This window comes from Elgaria multicarinata, chromosome 4 (assembly GCF_023053635.1).
Source record: "Elgaria multicarinata webbii isolate HBS135686 ecotype San Diego chromosome 4, rElgMul1.1.pri, whole genome shotgun sequence".
Lineage (NCBI taxonomy): Eukaryota > Metazoa > Chordata > Lepidosauria > Squamata > Anguidae > Elgaria > Elgaria multicarinata.
The window spans coordinates 20,559,289-20,586,801 of NC_086174.1; the positions used below are offsets into that span (position 1 = coordinate 20,559,289).

At 44.6% G+C, this 27,513-nt stretch overlaps 1 protein-coding gene across 1 annotated transcript in view; it reads right to left on the bottom strand.

Annotated features, from left to right (window-relative positions):
• SLC8A1 (solute carrier family 8 member A1) overlaps positions 1–27,296 on the bottom strand; it is a 323,067-nt gene extending 295,771 nt beyond the window's left edge. Inside the window, exons 1-2 of the mRNA XM_063123911.1 lie at positions 27,209–27,296; positions 1,411–3,247 (exon numbers count right to left, since the gene is read on the bottom strand). Of these exons, the coding sequence (XP_062979981.1) occupies positions 1,411–3,209 (1,799 nt within the window). The 5' untranslated portion in view covers positions 3,210–3,247; positions 27,209–27,296. The remainder of the gene's footprint in view (positions 1–1,410; positions 3,248–27,208) is intronic.
• Positions 27,297–27,513: the final 217 nt, after the last annotated feature.

Here is a 27,513-nt window from a genome sequence, read left to right on the forward strand (position 1 = left end):
AAAAAGAAATTAGCTTAGTTGGGTCATGCTTTTGAACAATATGCAAATACTCAACACCAGGGAAAATCCCTTTCATCCCACAGGTTGGCATCCCAACCCTCCCCTCCTCGGAGGATTTGTGAAAAAGGATTTCACTTGCTTATCATCACCACAATTGCTGCAATCCTATGCCCTGTACATTAAATTTATGTGCAACATGATGTAGATTCATAATGTGAATGCATAAAGTCACCATATTGAATAAGGATTCAATGTGATCCAGGCTCTATGCCCAAAGTTATGCAATGTCCACTATTGTTCACAAGGGCTTTGTCTTACACACAGCATGATTGTTTTATGAAGGGTTACAACCCAGTGTGGGCAGCGGCTCTTTCCACCCCAACGAAGAGTAGGATACAATATCATTGGGGAGGAGGGCACAAATGCAGTCTATTAGCAGATTAAAAATTAAACACCTGAAGAGTTCTGTTACTTACTTTCTTTTCATTATATAACATAAACTAGCCTTTCCCAACCTGATGCCCTCCAGATCTGTTGGACTACAACTCCCATTCTCTCCAGCCACCATGGGAGTTGTAGTCCAACACATCTGGAGAGCACCAGGTTGGGGAAGGCTAATATAGAGTAAGGCAGTGGCTAAACGTACGTGTGTGTGTGTGTGTGTGTGTGTGTGTGTGTCTGTCAATCTGTGTGTCTGTTTAAACAAGGGATCATTCCTAGTTGCCTGGAAATGCTTATCAGCAATGTTTCCTTTCTAACTGCTTTCCCATTTGTAAACTGTCAAACCTGGCTGCCTTGCCTAATTGGACTTTCCCCCACGTGGTAACATTAACTTGAAAGTGCAGAGCGTAAATATTTCATGATGTCACAAAGGCTAACGACAAACCTCTCGGAACTTGCAACCGAACTCTGTTTATTAGTCACAGGCTGCTTCTTGTAAAACGAACAGCAGGGCCATCCCAGTAAAGCTCTGAAAAAACAAGGCCTTGCTACATGGTGAGCTCAAGACTCAAGTGTGCTTAGAAAGGATGCCACAATTTCTGCATAGGATTTACTTTGTGCTGTTCTGTAACACTGGAATACTTGAAAGGCTAACAACTACCATTGTGCCCATGTGGACTTTCATGCAACATGTGCAGATATGCACCTCCAAATTACACTCCTTTCTGACAACACTCTCTCTCACACACCCAGCTTCTGTGAAACCTGCATGTGTCTGGCTGAAACCTCAGCCAGACACATTCAGCACCGAAGGCCTCTACTGCGTTTTGGGCCTTGTGTCACCATACAAGGGCATCCAACATTTGATACAGCATGAATAATAAAAGGCTCTGGATATAATATTTTACCAGTTAATTTTGTAGATATGTTCAGACTGCTGTCTAGCCACAAAACTTAAGTAGTACTCACACAATCTCGTCATTCTGAAACTCCAGCTCTCCGCAAGTATCTTCAAAGTCCTCTCCACCCCCTTTGGCTGTGCCTTCAACGGTTTTGTAGGGGACGATAACATTCCCGCGAGCTCCGGATGTCCGTAGCACTCTCACTTCCATCGTTCCCACGCTCTCGCTTACGTGAGTGACAGGCTCCTCAAAGGTAAAAATGCCAGCATGATCGTCATCAAAGATAGTGACGGTGGCAGTAGCAGGCGAACCTAGGCAAGCCACGGTTGCAAAATGATTGGCCTCTAGAACGCCTTCTTCTGGCTCCTCAGAGGACACTTTCACATTACTGAGGTGAACAAGGAAATTTTCATCTTCCTCAAATATGTCGTCATCGATTATGCCAACCCGTATTTCTTTCTGCACCTCGCCTGGCTTAAATATCACAGTCCCTTCAGTGAATTCATAATCAGAACCCGCATTGGCTGTACCATCTTCTGTTCGGAAGTCCACGGAGACGGTTTTGGTCAAGTCGCCACCTCGGCGGGCAATAGTTAGCGCCACCGTGCCACAGTTCTCAAGGCACTGGTAGGTGCCCTGCTCAAAATAGACTTTACTGACGGGGTCATTGTCTGCCACTTCACAGTTGACTTCATGCATGCTGACTGCTTTCCTTGCTTGGTCAGCCGCATGTCTCTTCAAAATATTGCCAGCTCCAGTCATTAGCCGAGTGGCCTGGATGCGGTAAAAGGCTCGGCTCTTTTGCTGCTGGCTCAGAACTTGATAGTTAGCTAGTTCTATCAACTGTTCGACTTCTTTGTCCGGATGCTTCTGTTTCAGCTCTTTAAGGATCCTGGCCATTTCTCTCCTCGCTTCCTCATCGTCTTGATCCTTCTCATCCACCTCTAGGACCAAAGTGCCGTCTAAGAAACTCTCAACGTGGGAATTAACTACCTTTCCGTCCATTTCGATGTCAGCTTTGGATTGCGGTCCTTCGCCCTCGTGTTCGATGATCATGCCCCTCTGCTTGCCAGCCCTGTACTTCTTGTAGACGTACTTGTAGAACAAAAGCCTTCTGTCAGCAACCCATGCAAAGACCACACAGATAGGGAAAAAGAAGAAAGTGAGCAAGCCTTCCCAGACCTCTACTATCCCGGGCGATATGACTGACAAAATTAGGTAAAGCCAAGTGTAGGCAAATATGCTCCAAGCTGCAGTGACAAAAAACACACGAAGATGCTTAATCTTCCTGATTTCCCCATCAGGAACAACGTAAACACAAAGGGCTATGATGACAAACATGTTGAAGGCAGCACTTCCTACGATGGTGCTCGGCCCTAGGTCTCCTGCTTCGAAGCCATGGCCACACACTTCGATGACAGAAAGGAGAATCTCAGGTGCAGAAGAGCCCAAAGCCATCAGTGTTAAGTTGGAAACAGTCTCATTCCAAACTCTCACTGTCGTCTTGCTGGTTTCGCCATTGGGTTTCTTGATCGTGATCTCTCTCTCTTGGGACGTAATAACTTCTATGGATGACATGAAGCGGTCAGCTATAATTGACACCCCTAGAAACATGTAGACCATGGCCACAAAGTATACAGTAGCTCTGGCTATTTTATCACCAAACGAAGGGTCTTGAGGTTCCCAGATTGGTAAAATCACACCTTTCTTACAGATATAGGTACCGGTACACTCTTCATTAGTATCATTGTTAACTTCTGTTTGATGTTCTGAGTGTACTTTGTCCATGTGCAAAAGCAAGACTATAACAACACTTAAAAGATGGAGACCACCAGGAAAGGCAGTTGAATTCTTTAATCCCATCATGACTGCTTTGTTGGACCAATTTCCAAATGTTTTCTAACCTGCAGAATACAAAAGTGTAAAAAAAAGTGTTATCCAAATTAGTAGTGTCTTTCTATAAGACCCACAGATTTATAGCAGCTTCTAAGAATAACCCCCATTTATAAAAATAACGGTCCGACAAGTCATTCTTGAATTGGCTATTTCAGTTATTGGCTATTTTCAGTTATTTTCTGAAAACTTAATATCTGCAATCAGCTAGTAATTTTCAGTTCAACTTGCATTCAAATGAAAATCCCTGAAATAAATAGCATAAACCAGGTGTTTATAACTATAAGTTATAAACCGCCCAGAGAGCTTCGGCTATTGGGCGGTATAAAAATGTAATAAATAAATAAATAAATAAATTAATAAGTTAATTTGAACTAACATTAACTTTTGAAGGCACAAGTAGATCTTTGCTGAAGTCACATCTTCCCCCTTTTTTTCTTTATGAAACGAACATAGTAAAATCTCCCAGATATTTTGTAAACATCAAATAAAAAATATTAGCAACGTTCTAAATTTGCATAAAAAATAATAGGGAAAGGCATGTTTACAAAGGTCCTTTGTGTATTACATGGCCATCTATAATAAAAAGGTATCACATTAATCAAACAGACAAACAAATGTTACCAAGCTGCCTACCCACATACCTGCATGTGCATGTCACTGGGGATGGAGCAATAAGTCTCAGGAAAAGCTTCCCACCAGAAAGAACTGTCTGGGAGACTGATTATGGGCATGTCTAGGCCTAGGGATTGGAGGGGGAGGCTCTCGCGATATGGTGATCGCGAGATCCTCCCCCTCAGTCTACACACGACGTGGTTTTTTTTATTATTATTGAAAATAAGAGCAGGAGCGCTCCACTGAAAAGGTCAGTGTTTTCTTTTGCTTTTTTTAAAAAATCCCACTCCTCCCTCCCACCCCTGATGGGCAAGGAGCTCCTGAAGAGCTCCGTGCCCTGTACTGGGTTTCCCGTATTTAACTGTGAGGAGCCAGGACAAAGCCGGGACGGCTGCCCACACCTCCCGCCATCTTGGGTTCATCCCGGGACCATGGGAAAAACCGGGAAAAAGTGTAGGGCAATATCATGGGGAAATGCAGGGATCTTCCCTCCCTGCTCCTGGGATCCCCTGTGCGTCCTGTGGACACAAAGGGACCATCCCCAGGATATCACCCCGTCTAGACATGCCCTATGTCACGTGGAACATAGAAAGAGCCCTGCTGGATCAAACCAAAAGCCCATCTAGTCCACCATCCTGCTTCCCAGTGGCCAAACAGAAGCCTTTGGAAAGCCCACAACAGGAAATGTATGCAATACCTCTCTCCCATTGTTGTTCCCCAGCAATTGGTATTTTGACGCTTACCACCTCCAGTACCAGAGCAGTGTGGGTAGTATATTGTCATTATGACTAGGAGCCATTGATAGACTTATGGAGAATAAATTTGTCTAATCCCCTTTTAAACCTATGTAAAATGGTAGCCATCACTGTGATGAACTACTTCTTTTTATCTGAGAGCCAGTGTGGTGTAGCGGCTAGAATCCTGGACTGAGAGATGGGAGATCCGGGTTCTAGTCTCCACTCAGCCATGAAGCTCACTGGGTGACTTTGGGCCAGTCACATATTCTCAGCCCAACCAACCTCACAGGGCTGTTGTCGTGAGGATAAAATGGAGAGGAGGAAGATTATGTAAGCCGTCTTGGGTTCCTTGGAGGAAAAAAGCTGGAATATAAACGTAATAAATGAAGACCCTTTTATTCACTCAGTAGTTTAAGTCTATAAATTAATTTTAACTTTAACTTTGCTGATTTAAATTTGTATTTTAAATTTGTATTTCTGCACTGCTGCTGATTTTATCCTGGTTGTACTTTTATATTATATTTTATATCATGTTTTTATACTGTTGTTTTATACTTTGAATGGTTTTAATTTTTGTGAACCACCCAGAGAGCTTTGGCTATTGGATGGTATAGAAATGCAATAAATAAAATAAATAAATAAATAAATAATTCCCCACCATTCAGCTTCATTGGAGGACCTCAGCTTCTAGTATAATGATAGTGGGAGAAGAACATCTCTCTATCCTTGCATAATTTTATGAATCTCTATCACATCCCCTCTCCTTACTCACCCTCTTTGTAACCCATGGGTTCTCAACAAGGGGGGAATTCCCCTCCCCAGGGGAGGGGAATTTAGGGTTACGGGGGGAGGGCGGAATTGGGACCACTATTCAGCAAAGTTCGATATCCTGTAGATTATGTCTTCCTACACATGTTATTAAAAATGTCCCAAAAAAGTGTCATGTCGTCTGCAAAAGCCAGGCCTTTGCTCTCTTTTCCCTCCCTCTCTCACAATCCTAGAAGTTTCAAGCTTCCCATTTAAAGGGGCAATGCAAAGCATGGGAGCGGAGAATGTAAAAGCGGCCATGCTTTGCATTGCCCCTTTAAATGGGACTAATATAGAATAAATAAAAGATTTTCAATATTTTATTTTATTTATTTATTTATTTATTACATTTCTATACCGCCCAATAGCCGGAGCTCTCTGGGCGGTTCACATATGCATATTATTTGGAATGCACCTTTTGAGTTAGACTATCTTGGGAAGGGGGGGAATAATATTCTGAACAATGGTGAAAGGGGGGAATGGAGCAAAAAGGGTTGAGAACCTCAAAAAGACCTAGATGTTGTGACCTTTCCTCATAGGGAAGTTGCTTCAGCCCCATAATCATTTTGGTTTCCTTTTCTGTGCCTTTTCCAGTTCTACAGTATCCTTTCCGAGATGCAAAAAACCCCCAAACTGTATGCAGTATTCCAAGTGTGGTTGCACCATAGTTTTGTATAAATGCACTACAATATTGGCAGTTTTATTTTTGATCTCTTCTCTAATGATCCCTAGCATGAACTACATCTTTTCCACAGCTGCTGCACACAAGGCCGACATTTTCACCACAATCCCAACATCTCTTTCTTGGTCAGTCACTATCAGCTCAGCCCCCAGTAGTGCATATATGTGAAGTTAGCGAATTTAGCCCCAACATGCATCATTTTACACTTGTTTACACTGAACTTAATTTGCCATTCTAATGCCCAATCTCCCAGTTTGGAGAGATCCTTTTGGAGCTCTTGGCTATGCATTTTTGTTTTAACCACCCTATTTAATTTGGGGTCATCTGCACACCTGGCCATCCCACTGCTCACTTTTAACTCTAGGTTATTTATGAAGAGTTAGAAAACACCAGGCCTCATACAAGTCATTGGGGACATCACTTCTTACATCCATCCATTGAGACAATTGTCAATTTATTCCTATTCTCTGCTTCCCATTCTTTAACCAATTACCAATCCACAAGAGGAGTCTTATCCCATGATTGCGAAGTTTGCTCAGGGATCTTTCATAAGGGAATGTTAAAAGCTTTTTAAAAGTCTGGGTAAACAATGTTTACTGGATCACCCCCGTCCACATGCTTATTAACACTCTACAAGAACTCTAAAAGGTTGGTGACTTAGGCTTACAGAAAAACCATGTTGATTCTTCTTCAGTAAATCTTGGTAGCGCCCGCCATTTTTTTAAAAAATGAGATGAGTGCACATGTGCTCCAACTAAAACGTAGGTTTTTTTTTTGTTTTTTGTTTAAAAAAGCCCCGACTCTGCTCCCACCCACCCCCGGTTCCTCCCAGCCCCGGTTCCTTCACTCTACTGATCCCCGCTACTCGCGGGGAGGAGGGAAAAAGCTGGGAAGGGTGACCACATGTCCCACGGTCTTGGGACAATCCCAAGACCGTGGGAAGAAACAGGTTTTCCAAGGGATTATTTATCTGTGGGAAAACTCGTTCTTGTCCCTCCTTCCTCCCGGGAGTCCCTGTGCATCATTTGGACACACAGGGACTCAGCAAAGACCAGCCCAGATTTTCAAGCTGGTGTAGAAACGGCGTAAGAAACAGCTACCACAACCAAGGAAGGAAGCAGGCACATAAAGGAGGAAAGCAGAAAAGAAAAAAGAAGAAAAAAAGACTGTCTGGCTAAAGCATGCAGAGAGTTGTAAGACTTTTTCTGTCTAAACATGTATAGGATTGCACCCTAAGCTGACAGGAAAAATTGGTTAAAAAGTCTGGGAAATCAAAAAAAATGTTCTCCTAGTGCCAGAAAGGCATCAAAGAAGGTGGTCTCTGCATTAGTACCCAGTATGGTTGGGCACATAGCAGGATCACTGAGGCCATGTTTGTTTGTTTTTAAACAAAAAGGACCCGGCACTTTCAGCAAAGGCCAGGTAGTTCCACAACTGCCTTTGCCCTCCCACAAATGCTTTTGTTCTCCTCCCCCAATGTACATCAAGGGCCAGAGACATTTGAGGGAAGATGACAGCTACTAAAAAGCCACCTGGCCTTGCACTTTCCCTTTTAGCCAGGGGTCTTTGAAAAGAGAGAGAAAATGTGCCCACTCAGACTGAATCCAAACCGGGCTAGCAAGGCTTTTCTTTTCAAGGATCCTACATTGAAAGAAATGGCCCTGCAGCGGCCTCTCCCTGCTGCTGCTGCTTCCTGCCCCACCCCACCACCTGGAAAGTTTGCAGGGGACTCACTACCATAGAGGTGCCCTGGAGGATGAGGGGAAGAGACAGGACAGACAGCCATGAATGTTGCTGGTAGGGTGATGGGGGAACCCATTGTCCAGGAGCCCCTGAAACCTGACACCAGGTGTGGGGGAGGGCATTCCAGAGTTGGGGTTCCTCTACCAAAAAGGCCCTATCTGAGATAGCCCTTTGCAGCACAAAATGGGGGTGACTAGTTACTACAAAGAGGAATTTATCGAACCCATGCTGTTATGCAGACTTGGTACCAGACTGCTACTGTCTGGTGTATCTAAGTCTACCTACATGTTTGGCCAGGTTATTCCTACTGATTAACAGTCCAATCCCATGCATGTTTACTCAGAAGTAACTCCCACTGTATCCAATGAGTCCACCCCAGTTCGTAAGTATGTTTATGACTACAGCCTGGATTTTGTTAACATCAATGGATTGATTAAAATATAGTACCTCTCAGGAAGTGCTTCTTTATCCATTAATCTCATCTTGTAAAGCAGATTCCTTCCTACTCTTGCCCTTCTAAACCTACACGCATAAAGTATCCAACACCTAGTGTCCACCTCATGCATCTGACAAATTTGCCTCTGGTCTACTAAGGCTCATGACACAAAACCATGGCAGAAGACATTGTGGTTTAAGCATTTTGCTGCTCATTATTTCTTCTTTTTTGAGTTCAACATTTTTTTCTGTTTATTCCTATTTATTTATGGTATGTTGCTTTTCTATTGAAAATACCTAAAGTTGTTTACATTACTCATTAAAACAGTTCAAAAAAGAATGAAAACAAATTTTAGGAACAGCAGAAACAGGAAAACACCACCACCAAAGATTTTAAAAACCAGAGAAAACAGGCCAATAAAAGCATCATCCACCTCTTCAAAGCCTTAGAAAAAGAAATGGGTAAGCGATAAAAAAAGTTTGGTTTTACCTTCCTGACAATCCTGAGAAAACAGGTGTAGGTGTCTTCCTGTGTTTCATTTACTTGCCTGGGCCCAACTGGTGTTCATGCTGCATACAATTTAATGACCACTTACTGACCAAAGAGAAGCTGCCCATTTCCTCCCATGGCCACAGAAGGAGGTGTCAACAGATGCTACTGAGCACCCATTAGTTGTTCAAAGGGTGGCTTTGGAAACAGGTTTTGCTGAGTAGCTGGAAACCACAATTAAGCAGAGGACTTTGCCTTCTATCTACAAAGAGGCCATTCCTTATTGCAGCACAGAGATAACAGCAACTTATGGAGCAGTGCACAGACCCATACAACAGGAGTATACAAGGTGAGACCAAGGCTACGGTTGGGATCCAAAGTGTTATTTGACCATGCGCCCAGTGGAATTTCTTACTTTTTGAAAAAGCACACCAAACCCTCAGGCCCTCTATTTCAAAAATGTTTTGCTACATGCCATACGACAGCCCAAAGCCAATTTTCATAGTTTTACTATGTACTCTGTGTGAAGCACCTCTTCACACAGCACATAACTATGAAATTTTCTACCAGAAGTTGTAATGACAACCTAGACAGCTTTAGAGGGGAATTCATGAATGATAAGGCTATCAAGGGCTACCAAACATGATGGCTGTATATTATTTATTTATTTATTTATTACATTTATATACCACCCCATAGCCGAAGCTCTCTGGGAGGTTTATAAAAGTTTAAAACAGTGAACATTAAAAACAAATATACAAAATTTAAAACCATAAAAAGCATAAAATATAAACAACAACAGACAATATCTGTTTAAAACAACTATTCTGGGGGTCAGTTAAAAAACTCAGGATATGCTGTTAAATGTTGTTAAATGCCTAGAAGAAGAGAAAAGCCTTGACCTGGCACCGAAAAGATAACAATGCTGGTGGCCAGGCGAACCTCATCAGGGAGATCATTCCATAATTGAGGGGCCACCACTGAAAAGGCCCTCTCCCTTGTTGCCATTCTCTGAGCTTCCCTCGGAGTAGGCACTCAGAGGAGGACCTTAGGTGTTGAGCGTAGTGTATGGGTAGGTTCATGTCAGGAGAGGCGTATTAGAGGCAGAGTACCAATTGCTGGGAAACACATGCAGGAGGATGCCATTTTGCTCATGGCCTGTTGTGAGATTCCCACAGGCCACTAGTTGGCCACTGTGAGAACAGAATGCTGGACTAGATATGCCTTTGGTCTGATCCAGCACAGTGCTTATTATTTGGGCATGCAGAACTAATGGTGCAAGTTGTTTGGATCTCAGCATAAGGGAGCAGGAAACCAGCTCAGCCCTCAGAGGACTCTAGATTGAGACTCCATATAGGTAGATAGAGGTCCTTCTGACGCATAAAGTGTGTTTGATATGAAAATGCCTACAGAGAATGCCGGTGGAACCTTTTTTCAAACATTCTGTCCCTCCCCCTCCTTCTCGTTGTTATACGCTAACCTTTTCAAAACTTTGGTCCCCAGTGTTTTTTGCATTTTAACTCCCATCACCCCAGCCAAGATGGCCAATGGTCAAGGATGATGGGACTTGTAATCCAACAACATCTGGGGACTTAAGGTTGGGGACCACTATTATACACAGTGAGAGATACGTCCATTCCACATTTTTACTTAACTATTCAACCCCTTCCATCAATTTTATCTATAATTATTTTTTCAAACTATAAGAATCTTTTGTGTTTATGAACCCTCGGCATAAACATAAGAAGAGCCCTGCTGGGTCAGACCAAGGGTCCATCTAGTCCAGCACCCTGTTCACACAGGGGCCAACCAGCTGTCGACCAGGGAACCACAAGAAGGACACAAGTGCAACATCTCCTTCCCACCCATTTTCCTAACAGCTGGTGTATATAGGCTTGATGCCTCTGATACTGAAATACATACATCAATGACAGGCCCGGGAAGTGTCTGCAAGTTGCAAATGATTGAAAAAAAGGAATTAGAATGGAAGCCACTACACAAACTACACCTGCAGTAGGTTGTGATTGGCATAGCAGGGAAAACATTGGATGTAAAGGCCCAACTACAATCAACAACAACGGGCCGGGGCCACCCCTGATTCAAGAGGGAGAGTTCAAATGCAGCCCGGACAGGAGTTAAACCTTCCTCTCCTGTGGTCCCCTGGCCTCGTTAAACTGCTTTGCCCCAGCTGTATTTCTCTGGTTGGTGCTCTGAGATTAGGGGCACATCTTGATGACGATACTTTGGCTGCTCATTTCCTCAAAACCCTGCAGTATTGGCGCTGCAGGGTGGGAATGTTAAATCTCCACAGCAGGAGGGAATGTGGGCTTTCTAGCTGAAAAAAGCCAGAGTTAGCGGCCATTTGGCTTTTCGAGCCTGCCCCCTGCCCAGCCTTCCCACACTTCCTGAGACCATTCCCGGGCCTCGACCCACCCCCGGAATGCCCACACAGCCTCAACCCGAAACAAGGACACCACTGACACACGGATAAATCCTGGGATAAACCTTAGGTCTAGCTACGGCCTAAGTTTCCGTAATTATCTTTTCCCATGGCTTCAACTGAGGGCTCATCTACACCAAGCAGGATATTCCACTATGAAAGCGGTATGAAAGTGATATATAAAAGACGCAAGCCACACTACTGCTTTATAGCGGTATTGAAGTGCTCTGCAGGATCTACACTATTGCTTTATAGTGGTACTGAAATGCACTGACAACTGTTGGGGCCCATGACACATCTACTCCAAGCAGGATATAACACTATGAAAGTGGTATGAAAGCAGTATATGGTATGTGTCAATGGGGGCCTTGCTAGACCTCTAGCGCATGCCGTCGCCCTTTTCCACACATAAGACGCGACGGGGCAAGGGAAAGCCCCATCGTGTCCGCCATTTTGTTTCCCAGTTAAAGGGCCATGTGCGCAGGAACACACCGCCGGACAAGGTGATTCTTTTTTTAAAAAAATAAAGGGCCCCCTGCTCCCCCTGCCCCTGATTCCCCCCCACAATGCCTGATGCCCCCCCTGCCTGCTCGCTCCCCCGTCCTCCCCCTGTCCGCCAGGCCCGTCCCCGCTCTTCTCCCCCCGCCCCTGTCCCTGATGCCCGTGCCCGCTCTTCTCCCCCCGCCCCTGTCCCCAATGCCTGTGTCCGCTCTTCTCCCCCTGCCCCGTCCCCTGTGCCCGCTCTTCTCCCCCCGCCCCAATGCCCGCTCTTCTCCCCCCCTCTCTTGCCGGGTCGGTTTTCCCCCCCGGCCCCCATCTCCCCCCCATGATTCCCCCCCGGCCCGATGGGCACAGCGGTCCTATGGAGCGTTGTGCCCAGTCCGCGGCTTCTCCTGGCTACTTGCGAGTAGCGAGCAGCCAAGAAAAGCCACGGAAGTTGCTAGACTTTCCGCAGCCCCGGCCTTGGGCCGGGGCTGCGGAAAAACCGGGCCATAAGCGAATCCGCTTATGCGGATTCAAGCGAGGTCTTAGCCCGGACTGACCCTGGAATCCCCTGTGCATCATCTGGATGCACAGGAGGGAGACCGGGCCTCACACCGTGCTAAGGCCTCGTCTAGCAACGGCCTGGGTCCCAACAGTTGTCAGTGCACTTCAATACCACTATAAAGTAGGGTGACCATATGAAAAGGAGGACAGGGTTTCTGTATCTTTAACAGTTATATTGAAAAGGGAATTTCAGCAGTTGTCATTTGTATATATGGAGAACCTGGTGAAATTTCCTCTTCATCACAACAGTTAAAGCTGCAGGTGCCCTGCCCTCTTGTAAATGTGGTCACAGTGTAGCTCCTGCAGCTTTAACTGCTGTGATGAAGAGGGAATTTCACCAGGTGTGACATGCATACAGATGACACCTGCTGAAATTCCCTTTTCTATGCAACTCTTAAAGATACAGGAGCCCTGTCCTCCTTTTCATATGGTCACCCTACTATAAAGCAGTAGTGTGGTTCCTGCCTTTTTTATACCACTTTCATAGTGGAATATCTGCTTGGTGTAGATGAGCCCGCAGTAACCCTTTGGACCAAATGTCCCAATTCAATTCTGCCCTCCCTGCCTCTTATTCTTTGTCCCCTGTCAACCAAGGCCTTTTATTAATATTAATGAATTTTGCCAGCAAACTACTTTCCCCCCCATTTTTCCTGATAAAGTAGGAAATGTATATTTAATAGACATATAAGTTTATTTAAGGTTTTCTCTTTTTTATCCCACTTTTTTTACTCAAACAGATTCACAAAGCAACTTGCAAAAAATAAAACATAACATTATTAGTAACTACCAATAAAACAAATTTAAAACAATACAAAGACATCTGAGAGAAGCACTAGCAGTTAAGACTAACTCATAACTCTATGGATCTCAAATATCCTCTTAAATAAAACTGCACTGAACTGACATATGATAACTAAAAGAGAAGGAGGAAATATGTAATACATGATTTGCCTGGAACTGTGTGTTGAGGGGAGGGGAGGGGAGGGGAGGGGAACGTAGCATTGAATAAATCCATCCTGAATAAGAGGAATTTAAATTACTTTTGTTTTTAAATAAGATAATTTAAAGAGACGTAGCTTGGTGGTAGAACACATGCTTTGCATGCAGAAATCCCCAGGATATCCAGGGAGGCCTGGGAAAGATTCCTGTCTGAAGCCGTGGAGAGCTCCTGCCAGTCAGTTTGCATCAGGAGTTGGGAATCTTTTTTTCTATGGAGGCCACATTCCCTTGATGCTAATGTGTCGGGTACCACATGCCGACAGCGGATGGGGCCAAAGCCACTGGGGCCAGAGCCTAAACTGAGCAGACCGTCCTCTTTTCCTTCTGCCGCCCTGTTTTATCTTCTTCCTTTCTGTAGTCCCCTTCTCTTTCTCATTTTCGGCTATGCCCTTCTCTCTCCCTCCCCACAACCTGCCCAGCAGACTGCCAGGGCACAGGGCGATCATTCTTCCCAGTGGCCTGCACTGATTCCCTGCAGAGGGCGTTTGAAATTTCCATGGGCTGCATGCAATCCTGGGGCTGCAGGTTGCCCACCCCGGGTGTAATCAATGCTGAGCTAGATGGAGACTGACTTCGTATAAGGCAGCTTCCTATGCCATGAATAAGCCTTCAGGACTGTCATGTCTAAGAGCCCAATCCTCTCCAGAAAAACTCTTTGCTCTTCATTTACTTAATTTGTTATTCGTTATATCCCACTTTCCTAAAAGGAGGCCAAGATGGCATAGATCATCCTTCTCCTCTCCATTTTATCCTCACAACAACCCTGTAAGGTGGGTTAGGTGGAGAGATAAGCAACTGGACTAAAGTCATGGCTGAGTGGCGACTAGAACCCGGGTCTCCCCAATCCTAGTCCAAGGCCTAATCTACACCAAGCAGGATATTGCACTATGAAAGCAGTATATGGTATGAGTCAATGGGCCCCAACAGTTGTCAGTGCACTTCAATACTGCTATAAAGCAGTAGTGTGGCTCCTGCCTTTCATATACCATTTTCATACTACTTTCATAGAGCAACCTTCTGCTTGGTGTAGATTAGGCCTAAGACTCTTACCACTACACCATACAGGTGTCTCAAATGTATGGGACAGGTGTGACTCTGTCACCTGTGCTGGTTGCTCCTTCCAAAACCTGTTCTATCCAAACTATAATATTGGAGCAGAGGAGGAGCAGAAAAACAGAGACATAGTGACACCTTCAAAGGGTGATAGGAATCCAGAGCATTTGCTAGCACGAGGCGTTGTTTTCTCCCCAGAGATAGATGCTTCTGGTTGTATTCAGTAGTTGGACTGATGTGTTAGGACCTGTCCTGTCCTAACAGGTCTCCAGTTATGTTTATAACATTCAGTCAAATTTGGGGGTTCAGCTGCATCACATAGAATGAATCAGATTTTGGAGTGGTGAACAACAAACAGAATAAAAGAATAAAAAAAGAATAAAAACACCATATTAAAAATTCTGATAAACCACAGCCGATCGTTCAGGGAAAGCTTCCTGAAACAAAGTTTTCAGGAGGCACCAGAAGCAATACAATGTTGGCACCCGCCTGACTTCCAAAGGCAGGGAATTCCACAGGAAGGGGGCCACCACACTGAAGGCTCTCCTTCTGGTGGACTCCAATTGGACCATAGGTCCATGTGGAAGCACCAGGAACATGTCCTCAGATGACCTCAGTGGCTGGGGAGGTTGGTAAGGGAGAAGGCGCTCTCTCAGGTATCCTGGCCCCAAGTTGTTTAGGGCTTTGCACACTAGTACTAGAACCTTAAACCTGGTTCTAGTACTAGTGTCCAAACCTTTATTATTATTACATTTATATCCCACCTTTCCCCTATTGCAAGGAACCTAAAATGGGTTACATAGTATTCCTCCTCTCCGTTTTATCCACACAACAACCCTGCGAAGTAGGTTAGGCTGAGAGTCAGTCACTGGCCCAAAGTCACCCAGTGACCTTCATGGCCGAGTGGAGGAGTAGAACATGGATTTCCCAAAGTCCCAGTCCAACCCACTAACCCCTACACCACACAAGCTCTCAGTATTCTGTATAAGAATGTTACAAGAAGACGCTTTCTCTTTTTGTAAACTCCTATGATTTTCTAAGACATCCAATTACTCAAATAACAATGACAATGAAAAAACAACAACTGACTGTGACTCAGCCGTCGTTATCAATATTTGCGGCTGTAATATTGTAAGACCCATTAAAATGATCCATCTGAGAAGGTCTACAGAGATATTCTTGTGCCGCCCCAAATTATTCAAAATCTTTGTAGGAGCTGGGCTGCCAGTCTGTGAAATCCCTCTGGCTAGAATGAGAAGCAGATGGTTCAAGAGGAATTATTACTCTTGGGGTCACTGGGTAGAGCTGTATAGAAGAGTGAAGTCTCACCATGTCCTGGACCAGATCCACTGCCTTAAAAGGATTTGGCACAGGTGCCCTAAGCCGACATGGCTGCACTAAAGCAGATTAATAAATCACCTGAAATTTTGTTTGGAGCCTTATTCCCAGGAGCCATTTTAGTGCAGAAATTCTTCTAAACCAAATTTCAACAGACAGAAGCCGCAAAAAAAAAAAAAAAAAAAAAAACCCACCCAGATTGTACCATCTTAACAGCCTTTTTGATGATGCTTCTGACAAGTTGTATGCCAAAAAAAGAAGAAGATTTTCTTATATGTGAATCGACACAGTAAGAAGAAAGGATCATGGAGCAAAAGGAGAAAGGGAGGGGGGAAATCCATATGCACCGTGGATCTCTGTGTGCTCTGCCCCAAAGAGGACAACTTTTTGCTAAGAAGAATGCTGAATTCTACACCTTGCAATGCTGGCCATTATGCAAATTGCAGTCCAACAGACATGGAGGGTGCCAGGTTGGGGTATGCTGTTGAATATAGGATGCAAATAAAGCAAATGTGCTAAGTTTGCATTATTTGTTCTGCTTGTTCATAGACCACGGTTAATCTTAACTATGGTTTGTTGAAACAAGCCAGCTTCATAATCAATGGTTTAACCAGTTTGCCAGCTTCAGACAACACAACAAGGTGTGGTTAAAAAAAACAAAACAGAAATGAAAGGTTTTGAGCTGGTTGCTGCACTGGAGGATGAGGGGGACATGAGCTTAATGCAAGGTTCATAAGCTATGGTCTAGTGTTACATCTGAACACAGCAATTGTCCTATTTTTACAATCTGAAATATTTTTCCAAACCCCTGAAATTGCATTGTGCACACTCTGCCTAGATGATTATTGGACTGTACCAACCTTCTTCTTTTTTAAAATCTGAAAGCAGAGAGACCAACCACTTCTGAAAACTTAAGATGGACAATAAGAGATCAAAATATATCTTAAATAAATTACTAATTCCCAGTTTAAAAACAGCCTGAAGGTAATAGTTCTAAAATCCAAACCTATCGACTGAGGTCTTGCAACGCCTGTGAACGATACTCAAGATTGGAGCTCTGTCAAAGCACCAAGCGAAGAAGCTCCACAATCCTGAAGTAGCCACCAAGACCACCCCACTATGCACCCTGGCTGTCTTGAACTGCTCTGACAGGAGGTAGTATTGTTAATAATGTGCTCTTAGTCAATAATAAAGAATACAATAGGAAAAGAGAGGGAGTGTCTTAAGCAATGCTAGAAAAATCCTGAGCAGCTGGTCAACCAGCTGCCTACAAATTTGGCTCTGTCACCTAAGAATTTTGACCTACTTTCCATCTCTCTGCAGGGCTGATGCCTAAAACTTTGATGCGTGCTGCTATTTTTCCATCTCGTCTCTTATGTACACTGTATATTATGACAATCCAGGATGCTGTGACTCCCATAGCTCTGGATATGCATTGTGCATGAATGCCAGCTATACTCACATATGAAAAATGCAATTAATCAGGGCACCCATACATACATATACATACATACACACACACACACACACACACACACACACACACACACAACATGCCACTTTCAGAGGACTTGAAATGACCAGCAGAAACAAACTGGGAATCTGACTAGGTTCAAAAAGGCAGAAAACGAAATGCTCACAATCCATCCCTAGCTTAACCCATCCCTAGCTGACAATGCATGGGAAGACAAAGGGGTGAGTTGAGAAGTGGCAGATATGGGGATGGGGCAAATTGGTTGATATTAGAAATGACTATAACTTCTATGCTCGTTACTCCATATTGACTTCTAAGTATGGGCATTATAATTCAATGTTCCCTCCACCAAGTCATGGGCAAGTCAACCACCACTATGACCCTGTTCAGATGACACAGTAAGCCATGGTGGTTAAGCATTTTGAGCTAAACATTATGACTTAGTGTGTCGTATTAACCATTCCTAACCAGTGGCTACGTAACCACGGTTTAAATTTGCTGCAAAAGTGTTAGTGGCCGAGCCATGGCTAAGCGTGTTGTCTGAACAGGCTTCAGAGCAGGCCAGTGTGTAATCACTTTCTCATTGGAATGGAAGAGTTTGTTTAACTCATCCATAGAGGATCTTGTGTAATACAGTAACTTCTACAAAAGCCTTTTCGCATCAACGTACCAACACACTTGGCTGGCTGTGCTAGTTTGCCATGTCTGAAGCCACCTCCATTCAGGAATTGACAACAGAAGTCTGAACATATATCCTTTGTCTTCTGGAAGATGCTTAGGTTAGGTGTTTATCAAGTCTCCAAGGGAAAAGAGCTTCAAACTTGGGAGACAGGCAATAAAAAGTCTTCTCTACATGCTGTCAGTTTTTGAATGATCAGCTTCAAGCTAGTGTAGATTCACACCCACACACCCCCACACACCTCTCGGCTGGGTGACCCATAAACAAATATCCAAAAAATGTCTTTATGACTTTCCGTCCTTTAACAAACACTCTCAATAGCATCCGTATCTTAAGGGAGATGAAATATTAATGTTCTGTGTATTTACTTATTTATTTCTGCAATTTATACCTTGCACCTTAAATGCCAGAATGGTATTCCAAAGCTGACTTACAATTTCAAATTGTAATTGTGTATATTACAATTATACTATTAAAATTTAAAAAGAAGAAAACGACCAACCTAATGATAATAACACAACAACAGCACAACACAGAATAAGAACACTAACATGATCAGTAAAACTCAAAGACAGCTCAAAAAGGTTAAAAAGCCTGGAGAAAGGTTTTTGGGTTTTTTTTTTTTAAAGTCTTTGTCTGGCATCAGAATGACAACAAGCCAGGCGCCAGGTGAGTCTCCTGGGAGGGGGGAGATTCCGCAGGGGAGAGTGCACAGGTGTTTCAGTTACAATCAAAAGACTTGGAAATAGAGGAAACTACTTAGGTGTGTGTGTGTGTGTGTGTGTGTTTGTGTTTTAGTTCACATATAAAAATGGCCAGACAGAAACTACGATATGGACTTATTTTGAAATGTTGTCCAGAACACAAGCAAAACTTACAGCAGCTGTAAAGCAGCCAGCATTCACACCAGTACAGCATCACTACAGATGTCAAACTGTGTTAACCCTGCTGTGAAGTCAGACCTTCAATTCACATTGTTACAGTAAATTCCGAGCCAGTTAAACGGGCTGCACTCACAACACAGTCGCCTATCTGTTCAGTCATGCTACCAGTTCGGTAGAGAAATAAGCGGCATGGGATTTCCCCAATAAAAATACTTCTGCTAATTACGATGATATTCGCAGTTTCTCCAGCAAATCCTGTCCACACAATGATTTATTGATTTTTTTTACACATTTGCTGCGCTCATTCTTCACATTTTCCTTCAAGGTAACACTTTTGTTGGAGGGATGGTGCATTTTCCATGCACTCCAAATAAAAAGAAAAGAAAAAAATAGTGGTTGGAAAACACGATGCTTCCCCCAGGGAATGCATTTGTTTCTACTTTAAATGCCATACAAATTGAAGTTATGCAACTCGTTCTTAATGGCCCTGCAGGCCTGTTCTGTGACACTGCCTGGGTTAGGCTATGACACAGGTTCACACATGCACACACACCTTTAGTGGGGTGAAATGTTATGTATGTTCAGACAGAAATAAGTTCTATAACTCCCAGCATCCCCAGAAAGCCATGTGGCCTTAGCACCCAAGGTGGCACACATCACACAAACAAAAGATAAAAATGGTGCAAAGAAAAAAATTAAAACAACAAATCGAGACAACAGAACACAGCAGATTGAAATACATCTCAGTAAACACATCTCAGCCAGTCAGGCCAAAAGCTTGTGGACACAGCCAGGTTTTCAAATTGTGCCTTAGCATCATCAAAGAAGGAGCTGAACAGATCTCCCAAAACAGGGAATTCCACATCTTGGGTTATGTTATGAAGAAAGCCAACTCCACCTCTGAAAGTGTAGGGAGGAGCAGAAGAGCCTCTCCTGATGATCTGAGTGGTAGATGGGCAGGAGATGGTCCTTCAAATACCTCGGGCCCCACGTTGTTTACCTATCGATAGCTGTCACAGGTAAATAGAACCATGATGTTCAGGGGCATTCTGCAGACAAACAACAGAAAGCAGCCATTAATTTAATTTGCTACCTTGGAGTTGGGGGGGGGGGCGTAATTTCACTTGCTACCCAAGGGTGTTGTGGGGATTGGTTGGTTTGGCTTCTAACATTGGAAACAGAATGCTGGCCTAGATAGCCCTTAAATCATCTGAGCTCCCTTTATTAAACTATGGAGTTTGCTACCACAAGATGTGGTGATGGCCACCAATTTGGATGGCTTTAAAAGGGGGTTGGATAAATTCCTGGAGGAGAAGGCTATCAAGGGCTACTAATCCTGATGTCTCAGTGCAACCTCCAGTACCAAAGGGACTAAGCTTACATATACCAGTTGCTGGGGAACATGGGCAGGAGGGTGCTGTTGCACCCATGTCCTGCTTGTGGGTCCCTGGTCCACAGCTGGTTGCCTGCTGTGTGAACGGAATACTGGACTAGATGTACGCTTGAGCTCATCCAGCAGGACTCTTCTTATGTTTTTATGTTCTTAATTTAGGGAATGGCCAGATGGTAGCCTCCAGTATTCCTGGCTCAGTGCTGAAACCCATAGCCAGCAGAGAGGAAGCATCTTAAAGGAAGGTAGGTGCATCCCACCACATCCACAAGCCTTTTGCATTATTCCTGGAGGTCAGTTGAGTGAGCTTTACTATCCAAACTGGTCTCACTCTGGTCCCAAGCAGCTGTCAAACAGACAACTAAGGATGAATCTGTGACTATAGTAGCTTTCTCCTATAAACATTTTCACTCCACAATTCTTCCCTACCCAACTCCAAAATCATAAGAGAATTGCAATGGGTTTTTAAAAAACCCAACCCTAGATGCTGTACTAGAGCATATTTTTAGTATAATTATAATTATGCGAACTGGCAGACATTGCCAAATATGTGCATGGGCCTACCGGTGCTGAAAGATGCCAGCATCACTAACTTTCAGCCTCCCATTGCTCCACAGAGCTTTATTTCCCCCAACAATCTCCTTTGTCCCTTAACCTATTGCTGGTCTAGCAGTCACAAGACCTGCAGAGGCAAAACTACTGAACTTTGCAATCTTTTTATCATGATGACATTAAGGGCACCAAAATAAAAAAAGGACTGATATAAAAATAATCATTTAAACTTTTTCCAAAAATGGGCAATGGAATCAAACCTCACTGCACACAATCCCAATGCAAAATATCTCAGGGCGATTTTACTTTTCCTGAACAGTGCATTTTAAAATGTTAAAACAATTATCAATCCATAACGGATCTTTTTGTTCTTTCTCTTCAAATCACCGTGTCAGATTCTCTTTCCAGCAAGCATTCAAAATAAAAGCAGCAGCCAAAATCTAAAAGCAGCAATCTAAATCTGTGCATCTGTGAATATTACCTAAAAAATTAAAAGTTTGAATGACCTCCCCCTTCCTGGAGTGACAGTCAAGGAGACTGAGCTGAAAACCTATAGATATTAAGTAATTTTGCATTATTATAAGTAATATTAATACTACTTATTTATAAATTACGCCCCTAAAACAAACATTCCATAACTATCACAACACACTGTGACACAAAATAATTCAATCACCAAGCAACTTAGGGAAAATTCTGCTTCCAGAACTCAGTTAAGTAAATTCACAGTATTCATCCATTTTCACATGTTTGCAGAACTTCCCTTGTTGTAGAAATCATAAATATTTAGTACAAAATTTCATGCAGACATTTTTCTGCCATTCCTGTACCATCTATGTTTCTTGGACTTCTGTCTGCTACCAAATTGTATTGTGTATTACAATACAATTACATTACCATTCCAACAAGTTAACAACTTGTTTACACTGCAGAAGCATTTCCCAGGCACAAATTCTATGCAAAGGAAAGCTGAACTTACATTAATTAAATTATTCGTGCAGATTCACATTTGCTTATTTTGCAAAAATTATTCAGCCCGTGATGGAGACAGGAAAGGAACTGTGCAGAGAACTAGCAATCATCTCGGAGCCACTAAAAATTTGAACTTCAGTCACCAATCTGGTTCTTGGAATCACCAGACATTGCCCAGACACTTTCAAGCCTACATACAGGGCTAGAAACTTGCTTTTTGGTTCTAAATCAAGGCTATGATACGTCACCCAGTACCACATTCTTCTGGGCATATGTTGAATTGCTTGCAGGACACACAGCATTCAGGACAAGGTCTTGAGCCATGTTTAATTTGAAAATGTTACTAATTAAGAGCTTTGGTAGCTGCAACTTACTGGGGCACATATCTTCCTACCCAAAAGTACTATAAAAATTCCAGGTGCTTGAGGGTAGGGTTGGCTCAAGACATTTTGTTGCCTGAGGTGAAGGACAAAATGAACATCCACATTCCACATATAAAAGCTGACCTGGCAGTTTAATCCTACTGGAGATGAGACAACATCTTCCACCACACTTGAGGAGCCACTCAGGGATAGGCAATCCTGAGGATTGGGGGAACTCATGCAGCACTAGGATTCCCCCTGGTGACCACTAGTTGGTAGCCACCATCTTCTTTACCCAGGACAATGCTATGTGGTGGAGGCTGCCATTTTTTTCCCTTTACCCAGAAGCCCCTTTCAGTACAAAGCTATATCATCACTCTAGGCAACTTCCAGGTTAAAAAAAAAGCAGCTGCCAGATATTCATTCATTCATTTTATTACATTTTTATTCCACCCAAAAGTAGGGTGACCATGTGGAAAGGACAGGGCTCCTGTATCTTTAAAAAGTTGCACAAAAAAGGGAATTTCAGCAGGTGTCATTTGTATGCATGCAGCACCTGGTGAAATTCCAACACAACAGTTCAAGCTGCAACCTGCCCTGTTTTGTATCATGTCATGCTAGGAATGGCTCCTGCAGGTTGAACTGTTGTGATGAAGAGGGAATTTCACCAGGTGCTGCATAAATACAAATGACACCTGCTGAAATTCCCTTTTCTATACAACTGCTAAAGATACAGGAGCCCTGTCTTCCTTTCCATATGGTCACCCAACCCAACAGCCCAAGCTTTTGGGTGATTCACAACAATTAACCTTAAGATGTTGGCTGGATGCTGCTACTGCCAGTGAGTTTTGCACATCACTCTCAATTTTGCCCACCCCACACCTGAAAATCCATGAAATAGTGTATGTGAAACATTATTTCTAGCATCAACACCCAGAAAAGAGTGACTAGCTCAGCTGTCTTTGTTTTCCCTTGTACCCTCGGGCAGTCCCTGGGCAGATCAGTGTAGTAAAACAGCCATCAGGGCCACATAAAAGTCAACATTGCAACATCCATTTTCAAAGACGGCATCTCTCTCTCTCTACCTGGTAGTTTCTACTGGATAATGGGCAAAAAGGACAGGGGTAAGGTTATCTCCATCGCAACCTGATTGCCAGGCTCCCTAAACAGGTCAGCCAACAGAAAAAGGAAAAAGAAAACAGTCTTATGAACTAAAATCAAATGTTTAGGTGACCAGTATAAGACTCAAGGATCTCGGTTTCTGAGGCACTTAGGCGTGACCATATGGAAAGGAGGACAGGGCTCCTGTATCTTTAACAGTTGTATAGAAAAACAAATTTCAGCAGATGCCATTTGTATGCATGCAGCACCTGGTGAAATTCCCTCTTCCTCACAACAGTTAAACTGCTGGACTAGAGTAACCAGATACAAAAGAGGGCAGGGCTCCTGCAGCTTTAACTGTTGCGGTAAAGAGGGAATTTCACCAGGTGCTGCATACATACAAATGACACCTGCTGTAATTCCCTTTTCTATGCAGCTTGTTAAAGATACAGGAGCCCTGCCCTCCTTTCCGCATGGTCATCCTAAGCTACAGAGCACAACCAATTGTTTTCTGAAATCCTCCCTTAAAAAAATGAGGCTAAAAAAAAAAATTCTAAAATAATGACAGAAGTCCCTATTGGTGCCAATGTATTCTTTGACCCCCAAGGTTACATTTCCTAGGAGCGACAGTGGCTGGCATTTTGAAATTCCAAGCACCAGAAATCATTCCAACATGCGTCCTTGAGGCATCTGGCTGGTCACTGTCAGAATGCTGAGCTAGGTAGATCCCCAATCCTGACATTTCCTGGCATAGAAAGGTAGAGCAGGGCAATGAAACTCTGAGAACCCCAAACATAGGGGTGCCAGGAAGAACAGTGTTGTCCCGGGGGAACAAACAACTGTACAACTATACAGAAAAGTGTGGGAGGTCTCACAACTTCAATCACTGGGTTAGTAGATTTTTGGTGTTATAACAGACTCCCATTTTGCGTAATACATTGGGAGAATATAAAATTGGCTTAGACATTGGGGGAATATAAAATTGGCTTAGGATGCAGAAGGATCAGGCAGATGGAAAGTGGGAGAAATATCACTGAACTACCTAGCTGAGAAGAGAAGACAGGATGAGAGAAATTGCTCATGCACACCTGAATGAATTGAACAGACGGTCTATAAAGCTGGAATGAAGAGAGCCGCAAAATTCAATGCATCCACAGAGTTAGTCTCTTGTATTTTATTATAGCTTTCATTCTTCATTTCTTTTTAGAGTGAGGTTCTCCCCCATCTGTTTACCGGATTCTCACTGTATTTTGGCATATTGCTGTCACCTCGCAACCAACTCTGATGGAAAGGTTGCTAAGCACAGCCAGGATAATAAAAAAAAATCAACTAGGCTGCTATTAAGGAATTAAATTGAAATTACTGGTAAGATGCAGCCGTGCCTCCAACTAAATGAAGGCGATGCAGTATGCTTCTTGACAATAATGGGAGTTCCTAATAATACCAATCCTAGATTGCTAGGGAAGAGAATTAGAACTCAATTTGGGCTGCAGGTGTCTCTAATTATTTACTTTGCCGGAGGAAGAGATTTAAGTAAATATCTAAAGGGAGAAAGGGGCCGGGGGAGGGACAGAGCCAGTGAGTTTGCTGTGCAAGAAAAAAGGAGGGGGGGGGGAATCAATTTTTGTCCAACAGCAAACGTGCTAAATCAAGCAAAATTAACAAGTGCTACAGAGGCAGCAGTTTGCTTTTGCTTGTCAGACTGAGTAACTGTTGTGGAAAAATGAAGAAAATTAGAGTGAGCCATGGCGAAGAACATTTCTTCGCTAACCCTCAACTTGATCTTGCGTGGTGATCAAGGAATGGCTTTTTCCCATCTCTGAAGCTTTCCAGCTTCTCTCCACAACATGCCGGGGTTTTGTACCACCCACCCTGTGCCCCTGCTCATAAAAACACTGGTCTACTATTTAGTTAGCATTATTTCAGGATTGCACTGAACCATGCTGAAAGCCTGCAGCTTTGAGTACATGTTAGCCTCTCCCACCTCACCCCTGTACCCAAGCACAAGTTTGACACATCTATTTTCTGACAATCTGCTTGAAGAAGCACCTACAGATACGTTGGGATGGCATCTTACTTTAAGCTACTTCATGCTATTTTATGTTCCTTTACACATCTTGCTGAAAATAGTCTCATCCATAACAGGCAGGTCTATATATGTGGCAGGGAGTACCACGTTCACCGCCTCTCACCCACTTCAGCATGGTGCAGAGGCTAAACCCACCTTCAAGCCTCACTGTCACAGACGCTACAGCTTGGCCGAAATGTGGTGGTGCTCCGCTGTGGATCTGTGTGAAGTCCGGTCTGCTTTTATCTACCACTGATCTAATGCTTTATCCCATTTAAGTCAATGTCATGATGAAGAAAAGGCAGCTATAAAGAATGTATTGTGTGTGAGCGGGAAGGGCAACCCCCCCCACTTTCTCCCACCCTGCTCTTGCTAGGTCTAGGGGAAGTAAAGAGAAGCAATGCATCTCACACCCTACAACAGCCCTTGTTTCCCACCCCACCCACATACACACCCTCATAATGCAGCTGTTCCATCCAAGCATGGCCACATTTAGATGTATAGAAACGAGAGGGGAGGGGCATGGAAAGGGAGATTCCTTTTGGTGGGTGTGTTCTGTTGCCATGCTAGAAAGAGATACCTGGATCCTGACAGCCTCCGGTTATCTTGGCTGGAAACACCATTTTCCACAGCAGCTCTTTAAATATACAATCAACCCATTCTTTCTCTCCCCGTTATCAATGAAATAAGACTGCAGAACCAAAGGAGTTTTCAAGCGATTCCCTGTGTGTGCGCGTGCGTGCATGCCCCCAAAGCAAACTCTGGTTTCCTTCCAGAACTGTAAGCACACACGCGTGCACACACACGCCCCACAACGTCCCTTTGCGGATCATCTGCTGTCCAAGCCAGATTGGCTGGTAAGGATATGATGGCGATAATTCCTCCGGAGTTTGCTTAGGAACTGCAGGGTGTTTTTTTTTTAACCCTCTTTTTCCTGGCACCATCTGCATATGAAGACCCTCCATTCACGGGCAAAGTCTGCACTCCCATCTCCAAGCTATTGCAGGGGGGCGGGGAGGTCTCTCTGTGTGCATCTTCCCTAGAAGCAGACTACCGACATCATGATCCTCATCCTCATCCTCATTATATTATTTTCCTTAAAACACACTTGCTAATTTCCCTCCCTTCCCTCAATGGAAGAGGGAAATACAAATCTCCGCTCCAAGCCCTGCCAAGCCATTTATCAGGCCGGCTGCAGCGCTGTCACAGCGCCGACACGCCAAAGGAAGCCGGAGTGATCCCAGCTCGAACACACTCCCCAAAAGACACACATTAAAAGCCCCTCCAGCGCTCGAAGCCCTTTTACCTCCTCTGCAGCAACAGGTCCCTGGTCGCAGGGGAGAAGCCCCGAAGCAGCAGGAGTACTTGGGAAGTCCCCACCCCGGACAGCCACACAGGTAGTAGCAACCAGAGGGAGGGGAAGTGGGTGTGTTTGCAGAAAAGGAACTCGTGGACCATCTAAGGAGGACCAACGTGCCACTTAAGCATCCTTGCCTGACGCCTGGCTAGCTCCTCTTCGCCTTCGCCTCTCTTCTACCTTTTTCTTCTTTGAGAGTCTCCGAAAAAGGACATCTCACACCCATCTAGTCCCAGGAGAATTCCGCCCCGCCAAGGTTCTCAGCACGATCCAACCCATCCCCGCGTCTTTACAGCTTCAGCTTGCGCCGAATGGTCCAGCTTTTCTCCTGGCTCTTACGCTAGTCGGTGCTTTCACTCCCCCTGAGAGCGCTCACTACACACGCGCGCGCTCACACGCTCACATACACACTGCAATGGGTGGATTCCCTCAGCAACACCGGGGCTGGAGCGTGATGGCTGCCCAGCCAGCGAAGCAAGCGACCATCTCACCCACCTACCCGCCCCGCGATCCTGCCCTCCGATTCATGCCGCGCCGCTCGCCTCATGCCTGGTTCGCCCCGGGCTCGCCAACTCGCAAGGTGCCCGGCTGCTGGCGGCGAGCGCGGGAGGGAGGGAGGGCGGACGGACGGACGGGCCCGTCACGCATCCTGTGGGGCGGCGGATGCTGCTGCAGCCGGCTCCCTCCGAGCGACCAAGGCACCCTGTGGCCATGACACAAAAGGCGCTTCCCTTCCCTCCTACCTACCTGCAGACAGACTCGCCCGCCGCTCCCTGGCTGGCTGGCTGGCTGGCAGGCTGTGGGCAGCAGGCGAGCGGTCCTCCTCCTCCTCCTCCTCCTCGCCTTCCTTTACCCCCTCCTCTTCTTCCTCCTCCCGCCGGGCCCCCCGCCGTGGGTGCCGGGGATCACAGAGAGCCCGCCGCCGCCGGCACCGCCACCTCCGCCCCCGACGCCGCCTTGACCATATCTGGGAAGCGCCAAGCGCTCGCGCCCCATGCAACGCGGCGGCGGCGAGAGCAGGAGGCGCCCCTATTGCGGGGAAGGAGTCGCAG